General features: G+C 42.3%; 1 protein-coding gene across 2 annotated transcripts in view; it reads left to right on the top strand.

Annotated features, from left to right (window-relative positions):
• Positions 1 to 12,460, top strand: part of SNX27 (sorting nexin 27) — a 73,350-nt gene extending 60,890 nt beyond the window's left edge. Inside the window, exons 9-13 of one of the 2 annotated variants that reach the window (XM_077916240.1) lie at positions 6,321 to 6,377; positions 6,652 to 6,801; positions 7,112 to 7,240; positions 7,644 to 7,703; positions 8,609 to 12,460. In XM_077916240.1, the coding sequence (XP_077772366.1) occupies positions 6,321 to 6,377; positions 6,652 to 6,801; positions 7,112 to 7,240; positions 7,644 to 7,703; positions 8,609 to 8,656 (444 nt within the window). In that variant the 3' untranslated portion in view covers positions 8,657 to 12,460. The remainder of the gene's footprint in view (positions 1 to 6,320; positions 6,378 to 6,651; positions 6,802 to 7,111; positions 7,241 to 7,643; positions 7,704 to 8,608) is intronic. The other variant, XM_077842255.1, reaches the window with a different exon arrangement.
• The last annotated feature ends 1,642 nt before the right edge of the window (positions 12,461 to 14,102 follow it).

Below are 14,102 nucleotides of genomic sequence, written 5' to 3'. Positions count from 1 at the left end.
TGTTGTTCCAGTCATTTTTGAAAGATGTTACAACTGGTCAGTGGCTTAATTAATTAAAAATAAAAAATAAAAAAAAAAGGAGGGGGGATATAGACCTTCATGTAATCGCCCCCTATGTTCCTCCATTTAGCATATAAGAGGATATTTTGCTATATATAGATATAGAACTTTATTATTGACAATAACCAAACAGCATTATTTTTTGATTAAAAGAGTTCTAAAACAGGGGATCCCTGGGTGCGCTCAGCGGTTTCGCGCCTGCCTTTTATCCAGTCCCGCGTTGGGCTCCTGGCATGGGGCCTGCTTCTCCCTCTGCCTGTGTCTCTGCCTCTCTCTCTCTCTCTCTCTCTCTCTGTGTCTATCATAAATAAATAAAAATCTTTAAGAAAGAAAAAGGTTCTAAAACAAAGAAGTGCAAAACATTTAATATCAATTCTCTTAAGAGTTGATTTTTTTTTTGTTTGACTTTTTTAAGATTTTATTTATTTACTTGACACACAGAGCACAAGCAAAGGGAGTAGCTGGTGGAGGGAGAGAGAGAAGCAAGCTCCCTGCTGAGCAGAGAGCCCAACTTGGGACTAGATCCCAGAACCCTGAGATCATGACCAGAGCTCAAAGCAGATGCTTAACCAACTGAGCCACCCAGGAGCCCCTAAGAGTTGAGATTTAGATTTTTAACATTAGAAATTCTTTTATTTTGGCTCAGATCATGGTTTCAGGATCATGAGATAGATCCCTACATAGGGCTCCATGCTCATTGGAGAAACAGCTTGAGATTCTCTCTCCCTCTCTCCTCTGCTTCCCCGACCCCCTGACCCCCTGCATGCATGTGCGTGCTTATGCGCTTGCTCTCTCTCTCTCTGTCTCTCTCTCTCTCAGATCTTTGGGGAAAAAGTTATTTGTGGTTTAGCAATTGCAAAATTATGTGTCTTTACAACTTCCTTCTCTGCAGTTGCTTAAAACATGTATACTCAATGGTGTTTTTTGGTTAGTGTGATATCTTAGAGCTGTTCTGTTTGATTTGATAGCTGCTGGCCTTATGTGGCTATTTAAATTTAATTTTAAATTCATTTAAATTAAATAAAATTTAAAATTCAATTCCTCAGGTGCACTAGCCTCATTTCAAGTGTTGAGTAGCCACATATTGCTAGTACCTACCATGTTGGACAGCTCAGATACAGAATATTTTCATCATCATAGAAAGTTCTATTGGAGAGGGCAGTCGACAATAGTCCTTAAATGTTTTTGTTTTTTTTTTCCTTCCTTAAATGTTTTAAAATGAGTATTCAGTTGCACTTGCCATAAATACAAGGATGGAAATTGTCAAAAGTAAAATTTGTAAAGAACAGTTATGTAGGAATGCCTGGGTTGCTCAGTGGTTGATCTGCCTTTGGCTCAGGTCGTGATCCCGGAGTCCAGAGACTGAGTCCCACATCAGGCTCCCTCTGCCTATGTCTCTGCCTCTTGTTCTGTGTCTCTCATGAATAAATAAAATCCTTAAGAAAAACACAAACTTTCACTCATAGCATTTTAAAATTTCTTTCTTGACAAATTCACATATAGTGGAAAGTTTTCCAGTTACAGTTTTTCATGATTTCACACAAGGCAGCTACTAATAGGTCACTTGAATTTCTTTTGTACCCTCTGTGTGAGCACTTTTTTTTTTTTTTTGAGGAAATATTCTCTTTCTAAATTAATTGGCTTGGAATAAGAATGCAAATAAGTCAGTCATTGAACTCAGCCCATAATCTTATGTCTAGCTGGGATAGTTATTTTATCACTTATATGACAACAAGTAATAAATCTGTTTGTCTTAGAAAACTGCCAGAGATCATGGAACTATTTACCAATGTTCATACCAATAGGCTAAAGTAGACAACACAAAAATCTTTTAAACAGAATTAATTCTTGGCAGAATTTTGGTAAAGAGAATTTTACTGTGTGAGAAATAGGATTTTAAAACCCATTTTGGGATGGCTCAGTCAATTGAGCATCTGATTTCCACTCAGGTCATAATCTCAGGATCCTGGGGTTGAGCCCCTGTGTCAGGTCCCATGCTTAGGGGGGAGTCTGCTTTTCCCTGTCCCTCTGAACTACCCCCCCATCTTTCAAATAAATAAAATCTTTATTTAAAAAAAAATTGATTTCCACCTGTTCTTTAAGATCATGGCATTGTCTTCTGTATATTAACACATGATTCTGACCAGCACATCTACATCTTTTTGGTGAAAAGGACCAAATGCTAAAGGACCATCAGCCTCTGAAATACTTTGCCTTTGCCAAAGGCAACAAATATTTCATAAGGGCATTTGATAACAGCAGTATGGAATAGAAATTGTTTTTTTGCACATGTGGTACTCTAGACACACTATCTTTCATATATGCATTCAACAACGAATATTTGTTGAATACTAAGTGTGTGCTAGGCACAGTGGAAAATGTTTAAAAAATATAAATAGGTTTGAGTTCTATGGCAAAATATAGAAGATCTGAATTTAACAAGTATGGTAATCTACTAGAAAATTACTTTTAAGCTCAAATTTATATCCTGTAATCACTCAACTGAGAACTTAAGTACAAGAGCGCTTGGGTGGTACAGTTGGTTGAGCATCCAGCTCTTGGTTTCAGCTCAGGTCGTGGTCTCAGAGTCTGTATCTAAAGGTCATGAGCTCTGAATGGGTGCCTCTGCTTAAGCTCTCACTCCCTCTCCCTCTGCCCCTTCCTTCACCAAGCTCATGCATGTGTGCTTCCTCTCTCTCTCAAAAATAAAAAAATGAATTAAAAAAAAAAAACAAAACTTGTGTACAATTGATGTATCCCCCTTAGATCATTGGAATTGAGTATAAGATATGCTTAAACATTTATGGAATTCTGTTGTCTTGAAAACCTAGTGACAAGTGTGTACTAGCCCTATAATATTGCAATTAGATTTTAAATAAAATCCTACCAAAGTTTGAAAAGCTTGAATTTCATTCAAGTATAATTTCATGTATTCAAGTATTAGTGTTCAAAGACATTAGCCTACGCAGTGGTCATGTTCAGTACATTGAAACTTCCCATACAGATGGACCCTTCTGAGCCCATGCATCTTGATACTATATTATCTGTGGCAACTTAATATGGTTGATAGGCCTAAGATCAGGCCAAATCACTACTATTAGTTGCCAAATCACCGTGAGACCTTCAATTCAGTCCACTTCTCAGTTTTAAGTTTTTTTTTTCTATAAAATGGGAATGTTCAGATTGCCAGCAATATATCAAGTACTCTTGACAAAATACTCCAAAATTCTGAAACATTCTGTAAGTTCCCTGTTTTCCAAATATAGAGGACAGCTTATATCTTTATACTTTGAGCGTATCTAGGAATATAGAGATTTACTGAAAGCTGAGAAATACTACGTGAAAACCTTACATTTCCCATACGAGACTTTACCTCTGTCATCTGACCAAGGCCACAGGTGAAACCTGTTTTCCACAACAGTGGAAACCTTAAGTTTCCATTCAGGTTATTTTTTGAACTTAACACCGTTAGAAAGTCCCTTGAAGGTCCTTTGCTTTCAGGGACTACATTCTTGAATATAGAGGGATAAATCAGGATTTTGATTCAAAGGCAAGAGAGAGGGGCACATACTGTGTGCCTGATACTGTTCTAGGCACAATATGTACATTCTCATTTCCTCCTTAGAACAACCATGCATGGCATATGTTTTTCCCTCTAGCAGGGAAACGAAATTGGCAGCAGTGTCCTTCATTTCCAGATGGCAGAGGGGAAGCCCCCAGGCAGAGTAACTTACACAAGGTCACAGAGATAGAGTTCAGGGTATGCATAGCTTCATGCCTCATCTGATGTCTTTTCCTAATCCCTCCCTTTGTCTACAGGTTTCTCGTTTTGAGAAATAAAATAAAGCTCCCTATTAGGAATATGGCAGAAATATTTTTTAAACAGTATTGGTGCATTTCAGAGAGGAGAACTCTCAGCAAATGTGTCATATGTGAGGTTGTTTTGGTAAAGGACTCAAGCAGAACCAATTCCAAGGCTATGTGATGACACCTCCCAGCATTTGCAGAGATCCTAAGCACCTTTGAGCAGAATTTGCTGCTTACTGAGGATGCAAAAACTTTCCCATGACTGTTAGGGGAATGCCTTGGATTGAGCACTGGAGGGCTGCTTGCAGGACACTCTTCTTTTTCTCTTTAATACTTTATTGTAGAAAATTTCAAATATGTAAAGAAGTTGGAATAATAGTACATTTAGCCCCTATGTACTCATTACCTAGTTTCAGCAACCTTCCACTTTTCTGCCATTCATGTTTCATCTGTCTCACATGCATGCTTTTTTTCCCTTGGAGTTTTGAAGAGTAATTTCCATACACATCACTTCACAGGGCATTCCTGAGAGAGAAAATAGTTGAGCCCTCTGGCTAAGGATAATGGAGCCTTTAAAATTATTTTTTTAAAGCTATCATTTATTGAATACCTAATTATGTACTAAGTATTATGCTAAATACTGGTCACAAATAACTGTGATATAGGTTTTATTATTTCCCTTTTCACAGGAGAGGAAGCCAAGGCTCCTGGGATTTGGTAATTTGCTGAAGCGCAAGTACCTTGCCCAAGGTTACATAGTTAGGAAGTGATGCAGCAAGGATTCAAGCCCAGGGTAGTCTGAGCCCAGGCCCTTGACCACTCTTTATCCTGCCACCTATCTCAATTTTTGTTTCTGCTTATAACCCCAGAAGAGTTCGGTTCCATGGCATGCCTGTTCTATATACCAAAATTTAGGGGCCAGAGATATCTTTTTGCTCATAATGCTAATGGCAGGGCCAAGCAGTATCTACTTTTAACCCTAGTACAGGAAGGATGATGAGATATGGGGTTGGAGTTGGGGTGATGGAGAAATGAGAAAAGAAATGATGCAAATCAGGTATTGTGGCACTTTTGAATCGACTCTGTTGCTATGTTCTTGCTATCATTTTATTTTCCCCTTCAAAGATGCCATTATTTTATTTTACTTAAACAGAAATAAATACAAAATAGGGAAGGGAGCATGTGGTGTGATTTTTTCCCCCCGTGGGCCTTTAAGTCTTTCCAGATAGGGACGCCAGGGTGTCTCAGTGGTTGAGTGGCTACGTTTGGCTCAGGGCATGATCTTGGGGTCCCGGGATCAAGTTCCACATCAGGCTCCTCACATGGAGCCTGTTTCTCCCTTTGCCTATGTCTCTGTCTCTCTCTCTCTGTGTCTCTCATGAGTAAATAAATAAAATCTTTTTTTAAAAGTCCAGATAGGGGATCCCTGGGTGGTGCAGCGGTTTAGCACCTGCCTTTGGCCCAGGGCGCGATCCTGGAGACCCAGGATCGAATCCCACGTCAGGCTCCCAGGATCGAATCCCACATCGGGCTCCCGGTGCATGGAGCCTGCTTCTCCCTCCTCCTGTGTCTCTGCCTCTCTCTCATCTCTCTCTGTGTGACTATCATAAATAAAAAAATAAAAATAAAAAAAATAAAAGTCCAGATAGGGCAGCCTGGGTGGCGCAGTGGTTTAGCGCCGCCTTCAGCCCGGGGCCTGATCCTGGAGACCCAGGATCAAGTCCCACGTTGGGCTCCCTGCATGGAGCCTGCTTCTCCCTCTGCCTGTGTCTCTGCCTCTCTCTCTCTCTCTCTCTCTCTCTCTGTGTCTCTCATGAATAAATAAAATCTTAAAAAAAAAAAAAAGTCCAGATAATCTCCAGGGCAGTAGCAGTGGTCTTGGGTACCATTCATTGGTACCAGAGCTACAAGTTGTCCAGGGTCCTTTTTTGTGCCTCAGTCCCTTTGTCTCTTCTCTCCTAGGCAGGTGACTCTCTGGTGTGTTCCAGTCTCCCTTCCATCTAGTGCAAATCACCTAGTGTGCTGTGCCTCTGTCTTCTCTCCAGCACTTCCCACATGTCCCCGAGTGCTCTGTTCTCCTGTGTGCTGGGCAGCTGCGGGTGTGGGGACTCAAGGCTCTTTGCTTATTTCATAGTCAGTGCCTGAGAGGAAACCGGGTCAAGAGTCCATGCGTCTTTTTTAATATATATATATATATATATATATATTTTTTTTTTTTTTTTTTTTTTTTAGTGGCCAAGAAGTTAAACCCGGCTTCTAATCCTGATTGCACCATTTATTATTACCTGTGACCTTAAGCAAGTCTCTTGTGACTCTGGGTCTAGCTTTAACAGTTTTTTTCAACTTAAACATGTTATGAGTAGGAGATTTGGGGTAACCTATGCCTTGTCACAGAGATCCTTATAACTTTTGATTTGGGAGGAGACATGAGTTCCCTTTCCTTAATCATGCAGATTGGTTTGATTCCCATCTGGGAAGCAAGTGAAAGAAGAGACAGACCTTCAGGCCTTGTGAGTTCCTCTAGACAGAGCACCTCTTCTGGCTTCGTTTGTGTACTTTTTGAGGTAGAGAAAAGAGGTGGGGTTGGAAGTCTGAAGATAGAAGCTGGAAGTGGAACAAAGGATCAGCTCAGAGTCCTGGTTCTTCTTAGGGCTGAGACCAGAGCATGGTCTTCAGGTTACTGGGTGGGAGGATTCTCTTTTTTCTTTCTCTGTTGCCATACCAGGAGCCCTTCATGGTGGTTTAATACCACAGTAACCTGTTTCACCTTTTTTTTTTTTTTAGTACCTCAACATGCTAAGAACTTGTGAGGGCTACAATGAAATCATCTTCCCCCACTGTGCCTGCGACTCCAGGAGGAAGGGGCACGTCATCACAGCCATCAGCATCACGCACTTTAAACTGCATGCCTGCACTGAAGAAGGACAGCTGGAGGTGACAGTTCAGCATGGGGCTGGGACCGGGAGCACTAGGGACACTCTTGCTCACTTACTTGCTGAGATTTTTGTTTCTATTGCGAGGGGAGATTAAATCAAAGCTATTTTGATGGGGTAGGTAAAACCATACTGTATCCACACTAATTCTTATCTTTCTGGCTACTCACACTGACTCTTACTCTTCAAAGTCTTTTCTTTGGAATGATGCAGACAAGTCACTCATTTCTCTTCTGCTGTCTGGTTCAGAACCATCCTAGCTAAGCTCCCCAGCATTCTCAGACTTACACTCTTGTTCTTCATTTGTTTAGAACCAGGTAATAGCATTTGAATGGGATGAGATGCAGCGATGGGATACAGATGAAGAAGGAATGGCCTTCTGCTTTGAATATGCACGAGGAGAGAAGAAGCCTCGATGGGTTAAAATCTTCACACCATACGTGAGTGGTAGACAGGGAAATACTCTTGGGGAAGGTAGATTGGGTTTGAAGTTCTCAGGCCTAATGCATAAATGAGAGCTGTAGAGATGGCAATTGTGTTTTGAACCCTAGAACCCCCAGGTATCTTCCTGCCTTTCCTGGAGGACCGATTTGACTCACAACTACCACTAGAAGGAGCCAGAGAATAGTAGATGAACCAGGCTTGTTTTGGTTGGTTGGTTGGTTTTTGGTTTTTTGGGTTTTTTTTTTTTTTTTTTTTTTGTGGTGCTTGTCAGGGTTTTTCTCTAGGCTGAGCAAGTTTGGAAGGTGGGGTTACTGTGGGCAAGAGTTCAAAGGCATGGCCCTGTGGTGCCTGGTCTTGAGAAGTCAGTGTTGCTATGCTGTTTTTGTTTTTGTTTTTCAGTTTAATTATATGCATGAATGCTTCGAGAGGGTGTTCTGTGAACTCAAGTGGAGAAAAGAGGTAATTGTAAACAATCTTGAATTGACTTTTCATCTTTTTGTTTAAAATAATAGGCCTATGGCCAAATACCTGGAACCTTCACCTCATCTCAGTCTTTTTAGGAATATTAGTTAGAGACTGTTTATTCTTCTAGAGAGATTATTCTTCTAGCCTTTGGATGCTGAATAGACTGTGCAAAAGAAGCCCTGCTTCTTCCCTAATCTGATGGGTAGCCATTGGCTGCAGGCTGTTCTATCTCCTGTGATTTCATGGACCCTCCTCTGCTGGTTTTTTTTTGTGTTTTGTTTTGTTTTGTTTTTTAAATCAAATCACTGCCTTGTTGTTCCTGACCCAAAAGGGCAGCTGTCCTCAATGTTAGCTGTTCTGACTAGAACGGAGTCATGACAGAACCTGTCTGGGCTAATCAAGAATGCATACGCGTGGGAAAGTTTCTGCTCCTGTTTTACTGTTGCCCATATATGCCAGTGGCGGAGCAGAATTTGGAAGATTATGAATAATTGCTACTTATTCTCAAAGACAGTGTTTCTGAAGTTCAGAAGGTAAAGTCAGGATTATGAAAATTTATTTTTTTGGTATAGTAGGAACCACACTGGTCTCTGAGAATCAGATCAGGATTCTCTCTCAGCTTTTTTCTTCCCTGCAACATGGGGCAAATGAGCCTCCCTAGATCTATTTTCTTGTCTTTTCTCATTTATAAAATGGGAAAGCTGATCCAGATAATTAATATCTAAGCTCCTTTCTGGGTCTAAAAGGCTGTGTTTCTAGATGGGAACTTAGAGGAGAGGCCAATCAGATTGAGTAATCTAGCCATACATTTTTCTCTTTCTGTCTGAGGCTGGCCTCCAGGTGGGAGGAGATGCAGACACCTCAGGCTTCCCAGTAACTGTTCTCTGTTTTCCTTTCAGAACATTTTCCAGATGGCGAGGTCACAGCAGAGAGATGTGGCCACCTAGCCTTTCCTCACCCCCTTCTCTTCACCTTCATCCTCTCACCCCTTTCGTCTTCTATGTCAGACAGAGTAACCATTAACATAAAAGAAGAGAAAAAAGGAAAAAAGTCATTATGTTCAAAAGCCCTAAACTAAATACTATTAATAATCCCTCTGAATGTCATGTCTCTGGAATTGAGCTGGTAGAGAACAACAAATTGGTCAGCACGAGGACTCAGCTGAGTTAAGACAGGAAAATAAGCCCAACAACGCGCCAAAGGTATCTTTGTCCTTTCACCTGGGCCTCATACCAACAGACTCTCCTTGTACTATATTTTTAAAACTGGAACTATGAACTCCATCCATTTGCACTGTTCAGACATATATATGTATGTATGTAAAAATTATATATACACAAATTAGCTGCACGTATATACATATATATATTTCTTTTTAAATTTCATATTGATGGCAGTACCTTTTTTAGCTTGTGTTTTTACACACCTTTCACTAGAATTCATGACTTCTCTCTTGCTCTCTTTATTTTGAAACAAACTTTAAAAAGGAAAAAAAAATATTTTACCAGGAAAATACCTCTCCTCATGAAGGACTCAAAAAGTTTACAACCTGCTTGGGTTTTTTCCCCCCTTTTTTGTATTGAGTGAAGATTCTGGCTCATGGGTTGCCATAGAGTCTGAGGAGCAAGGAGCATAGTTTCTTTATCTTCCAAGAGGCTGCTGAGGAGGAGAAAGAGGAGTGTCTCTCAAGGGCAGCAAGGCTTACAGATCTGCAGGGAGAGTCTAAAGACTTGGTGTGGTCCTTGATTCCAAGACAACTTTCCTGGTCCATCTCTCTCTCTCTCTTCCACTCATGGCTTTCTAGCCACATTCCACATCTCCTCACTTCCTGAGGGCCCCACTCACTTCTGGGCCTCCACTGGCCTAGAATGGAAGGGAAGGCCAGCTCAGGAGGTGGATGCCACAGGAAGCTGAAACATTTTGTGGTTGTAATTTCCCATTTCCCTGCCATTTCTGAAGCTGGCTGAGTACTAGGGACCAGAGTTAAAGCCAATACCTTTAGGCACAAAGATTGGACTTAGGTAGTTTAGGCACAGAGATTGGACTTGGGTAGGGGAAAGGAAGGAAGAAATGCCCCAAGTACCTAAGCTCTTCCCTATCCATTCCTGACCAATAACCACCCATAACCATTACATTCTCAGTGATTTCCTTAAACAACCACGTTGCGGAGGGATCTGACAATATCCCTCAAGGCCTTGGGGAAACTTGGAATGAGTCAGTAGTCTGTGCCAACCAAACCAGTGCCCATCCAAGCCAGCTGAGGACCCAGGAAGGACCAGTAGGAATATGGTTGATGTGAATTGGATCTCAGCTTTGAATGAAAAGGAAACTGAAGGGAAGCCTTTTTGTCCCTCAAAGAGCTCCTCATCTCACCTTGCGGTTTGAGCTTTTGAGACCTGAGAGTTGCATTCTAGGACCCGAGGGCCGGGCTGACCAGGCGGGGCAGTACTCTCAGCCCCAGGCTCTGTAGATACTGCATTGTGAGCTGAAGTTGGGCTCTGATGCAACAGAAACACATCTGTGAGCCTTCTTTTCTCTTCTCTACCTTCTAAACAAAAACCTCCATTGGGTGGCAGCTTTTGTCTAACTGGGAGGCAACCATACTTGGTTTAACCACTCCATTGAGCAGTGGTAGGGTGGTTTGAAGTTTCTTTTTTGGTAATTTGTTTTTGCAGATTGTTGTGAGGCCACTTTTATTTCTCTCTCACTCTGTTATCCTGGCAGCTGCTTGCCCCAGGACAGTGTGGCATCGTACAGGACACTTGTCTGCCCTTTCCTTCTCCAAATCTAGGTAGAATCACAGAATGCAGAACGTAGGAATGCTGAATGTTTAAAGATACAGAGAACGATCCTTGATTTGAAAGTTTTGATACAGGATTAAGTTCTTTTGGCTTAAATAAATTTAATAATGAGTCAAAGAGCCCTAGAAAGAAGATATGCTGATTCTCACTCCAAGATGCTAAAAGAAGCTTTTGGCACCAGTTTTGTTTAAACTGTAAACATAGCAGCAGTTTGCCCCTATTCCCTCATAGTAGGAGAAGAATAAACAAATCTGGAGGCCATGCAGTATCCCAGTTACTGACCTCCTGTTGTGAGATGTGAGATGTGGGGGAATGCCGTTAGGATGGATGCCCTTGGGGTAGGTGGATGCTGCTCTGGTCCCTTCATGGCAGAGCATTCATTCACTTGGTGCTTTGGAGACTGGGCGAGAGCCCTGTAGGTATTGGCTTGTTGGCAGAATCTGTTTAGGAACAGCCCCTACTGTGGCTGTACCACTAGCAAAGCACCCATTTGCAGCAAGGAGGGGGAAGGAGGGAGCCCCTAGGACAGCACCTTCTCTTCTTCTACCCACAGCAGGCCTCCTGGACCAGGGCAGAGGTCACTGTGGCTCCATAGGGTCAACATCTTTTTTTGCATGAAGCAGTGTTAGTGTGACACTCCTTTCCCACCTTGCTCTGTACTTCTTTCCCTAATCCCTGCTATCTTTCTTTGTCCTGGGTTCTGTCCAGCGAGCCATCTGCCCAGTTTTCTTTTGCAGTTTGTCTCTGGTGAATAGAGGGGCTTCCATGCCCCTCTGCTTTGCCCTTGCAGAGCCAGCAGGATCTTCCTGATCTGTTGTCCTTCCCCTCTGCACCCAGTTTCTATCCTTTTTGGTAAAATCTCCAAGTTTTGTATAGATCAGGAGAAAATGCAGGCCCTGAGAAACCTGTCCCTGCAGAAAGGTTCCCTTGGGTCATTCTTTGGGCTCTCTGCTCTTTATATTTTTGTTCTACTCTTCCATTTTCTTGCCCTCCCCTAGCCCTTCGCCTAAGCTCAGCCCAGGTGTGTGCTCAGGGCAGCTCTTAGGCCTGGCCCATCTAGTTTCATTCTGTCCTCACCCAGGCCGGTAGCTAGGTTATCCCCTCTTGTAGCTCCAAACCTAGTGCTTAGAGCAGCAGTATAGGGCATTGACAGGAGGATACCTCTCTCTCAGAAGTTGCCAACCTATGGCCTGGCTCCTAGGAAGCAGTTTTCCTTGAGGGGAACTGCATCCTGGTTGACCTGGAGTCTTCAGACCTAGAAGGACTACTGTGCCCCCTTTTTCTCTTCATTGTGCTTTCTGGCTAGATCAGTTCAGCATAGAGACCATTTGGGCTGTTGGAGCCCAGTACATTGCTAGGTTTCCTTGTCAGGCTGATTGTGTCCCATTGGCTTCCTTTTGAAGGGAGGACAATGAAGTTGATACTCAGGAGAGAGGCAGTGGATTTGCTTCTTCAACTCCTGTCTTCCAGTTCCACCTCCTGCCTTCCTTTCCCCTAACCTGAGCATGTCATGCCAGGCCTCACTTCTACCAAGACAGCAGCTCACTCCTCAGCAATAACCTCAAGTGTGGGGAATGCTTAGGGTTATGGGAAAGGACAGGAGAAAGAGGGGAGTGCTGTGGGCTCGAGGCACTTGGCCAACTGCTAAATTGGACACCAGTTTTATATCATGCCCCCTTTTTAAGCCGGTGAGCTGGGCTTCAGTTTCCCCCTGGCCATGCATACTTTTAATTTATTTGAGAAACTCTTAATTGTATTTTCACTGCAGTATCTTGTATTTTTTATTTGTGATTTAAGAAATGTGAAGAGAAAATACACAGACACATAATGGCTAACAGTGTTTCTTTCATTCCTTGTTCTAGAGCTAACCACTCTAAAATTGTTTGGTAATGTCACTTAGTGTAATTAATTGTAACATATTCTTTTAAATAAATTGATTTATTGATGAAACTAGTCTATGCCGTCCTACACTACACATCCTTTGGGTTGCATGGAAAACAGTGAAGAGGGACCTTTGAGATTGGAGTTAGAAACGTCAGTCTGAAAATGGGAAGGAACACCTGACTGCTTCTCCAAGTAGCTAGAGGGGCAGTTTTTTGAGGGCAGAAGAAGAACCTAGGAGGTCCCTCGCCTAAAGTTCAGTTTCCTGTGGCTCCTTTGAAAATGCCTTCTCCTCCTCCAGATGTCAGAGTTGATTGTGCCAGAGCCTCCAAATCCATGGTAAGACTCACAGGACTCCTCTTCCTCAGCCTGGCAGAGTCTTTGGGACAGATCTTAGTACTGACCCCCTTCCCCAGCAACATGATACTATTATTCAAGTACCTCAGGAGGCTGGTCTCCCGAATCTGAACCTTGTGAGTGGCGGCATTATAACAGGTATTCTGGGTGGTTCGTAGTCCTTCCTCTGCCCACACCCTGAGAATGAAGGTAGTCCTGAATGTACTTTTATTTTACAGAGAAATCTCAGGTGCTGTGGCCTAATGACCTACTCCAAAGAGTACCTGCTCCTCTCTATACATTAGCTCATGGGCTGAATCTGCTCTGGAAAGCTTAGTTGTGTAAGGTCAGATATTTTTGTTATTTTTATAAACATTTTTTATTTTTATAACCCCTGACCATACGTTTTTGCTCCTTGATTGAAGACTGTAAAAGCAAGAACTAGTTTGACATTTCTTTTGGCAGTTTAGGGAGAGAAATTTGTTCTGGGTCTCATTTACTCAGCCATCAGCATTAAATAATTGGAATCTGATAATGATGAAATAATTTTTTTTTCTTTAACAAGGAAAGAATCTGTAGAGAAATAGTGGAATCCCAGAGTTGGATTACAGAAGTTTAAGTCAACAGACAGGGATCCCTGGGTGGCGCAGCGGTTTGGCGCCTGCCTTTGGCCCAGGGCGCGATCCTGGAGACCCGGGATCGAATCCCACATCAGGCTCCCGGTGCATGGAGCCTGCTTCTCCCTCGGCCTGTGTCTCTGCCTCTCTCTCTCTCTCTCTCTCTCTCTGTGACTATCATAAATAAATAAAAAAAATAAAAAAAAAATTTAAGTCAACAGACATTTACTTATTGGCTATCTGCCACGCGTAGGGCCTCATGTTCCATAGCACAGCAGATACAAAGGCGAAGTAAGAGCCATTGTTCCAGCTTTCAGCCCAGCAGAGAAATGAGAGATTTATGGAATGACACAATATGCAGCAGTGGAGGGTTGAAGTGCCATAAGACTAGGAAAAAGAGAGGGAAAAAAAGACCTATGGATGAAAGAAACTAAGGAAATCTTCATGAAGAAGGTGGCATTTAAGCAGAATTCCAACAAAAAGGTTTTCTGCAAACTTTGTTGAGCTGTTAGGTGCCTAACACTTGTAATTGGGAATGAAGAGCCGTGGTGGGGAGGGGAAGGATCAGACATGTCCAGATGAACAATGAATAGTCCTATTTGTTTTTTTTTTTTTTTAAAGGATTTTCTTTTTAATTTTTATTTATTTATTTATTTATGATAGTCACACACAGAGAGAGGCAGAGACACAGGCAGAGGGAGAAGCAGGCTCCATGCACCGGAAGCCCGACGTGGGATTCGATCCCGGGTCTCCAGGAT

Source organism: Canis aureus, chromosome 12 (genome assembly GCF_053574225.1).
Source record: "Canis aureus isolate CA01 chromosome 12, VMU_Caureus_v.1.0, whole genome shotgun sequence".
NCBI lineage: Eukaryota > Metazoa > Chordata > Mammalia > Carnivora > Canidae > Canis > Canis aureus.
The sequence above is the reverse complement of the archived record's forward strand: the minus strand, read 5'-3'. Positions and strand labels throughout refer to the sequence as shown.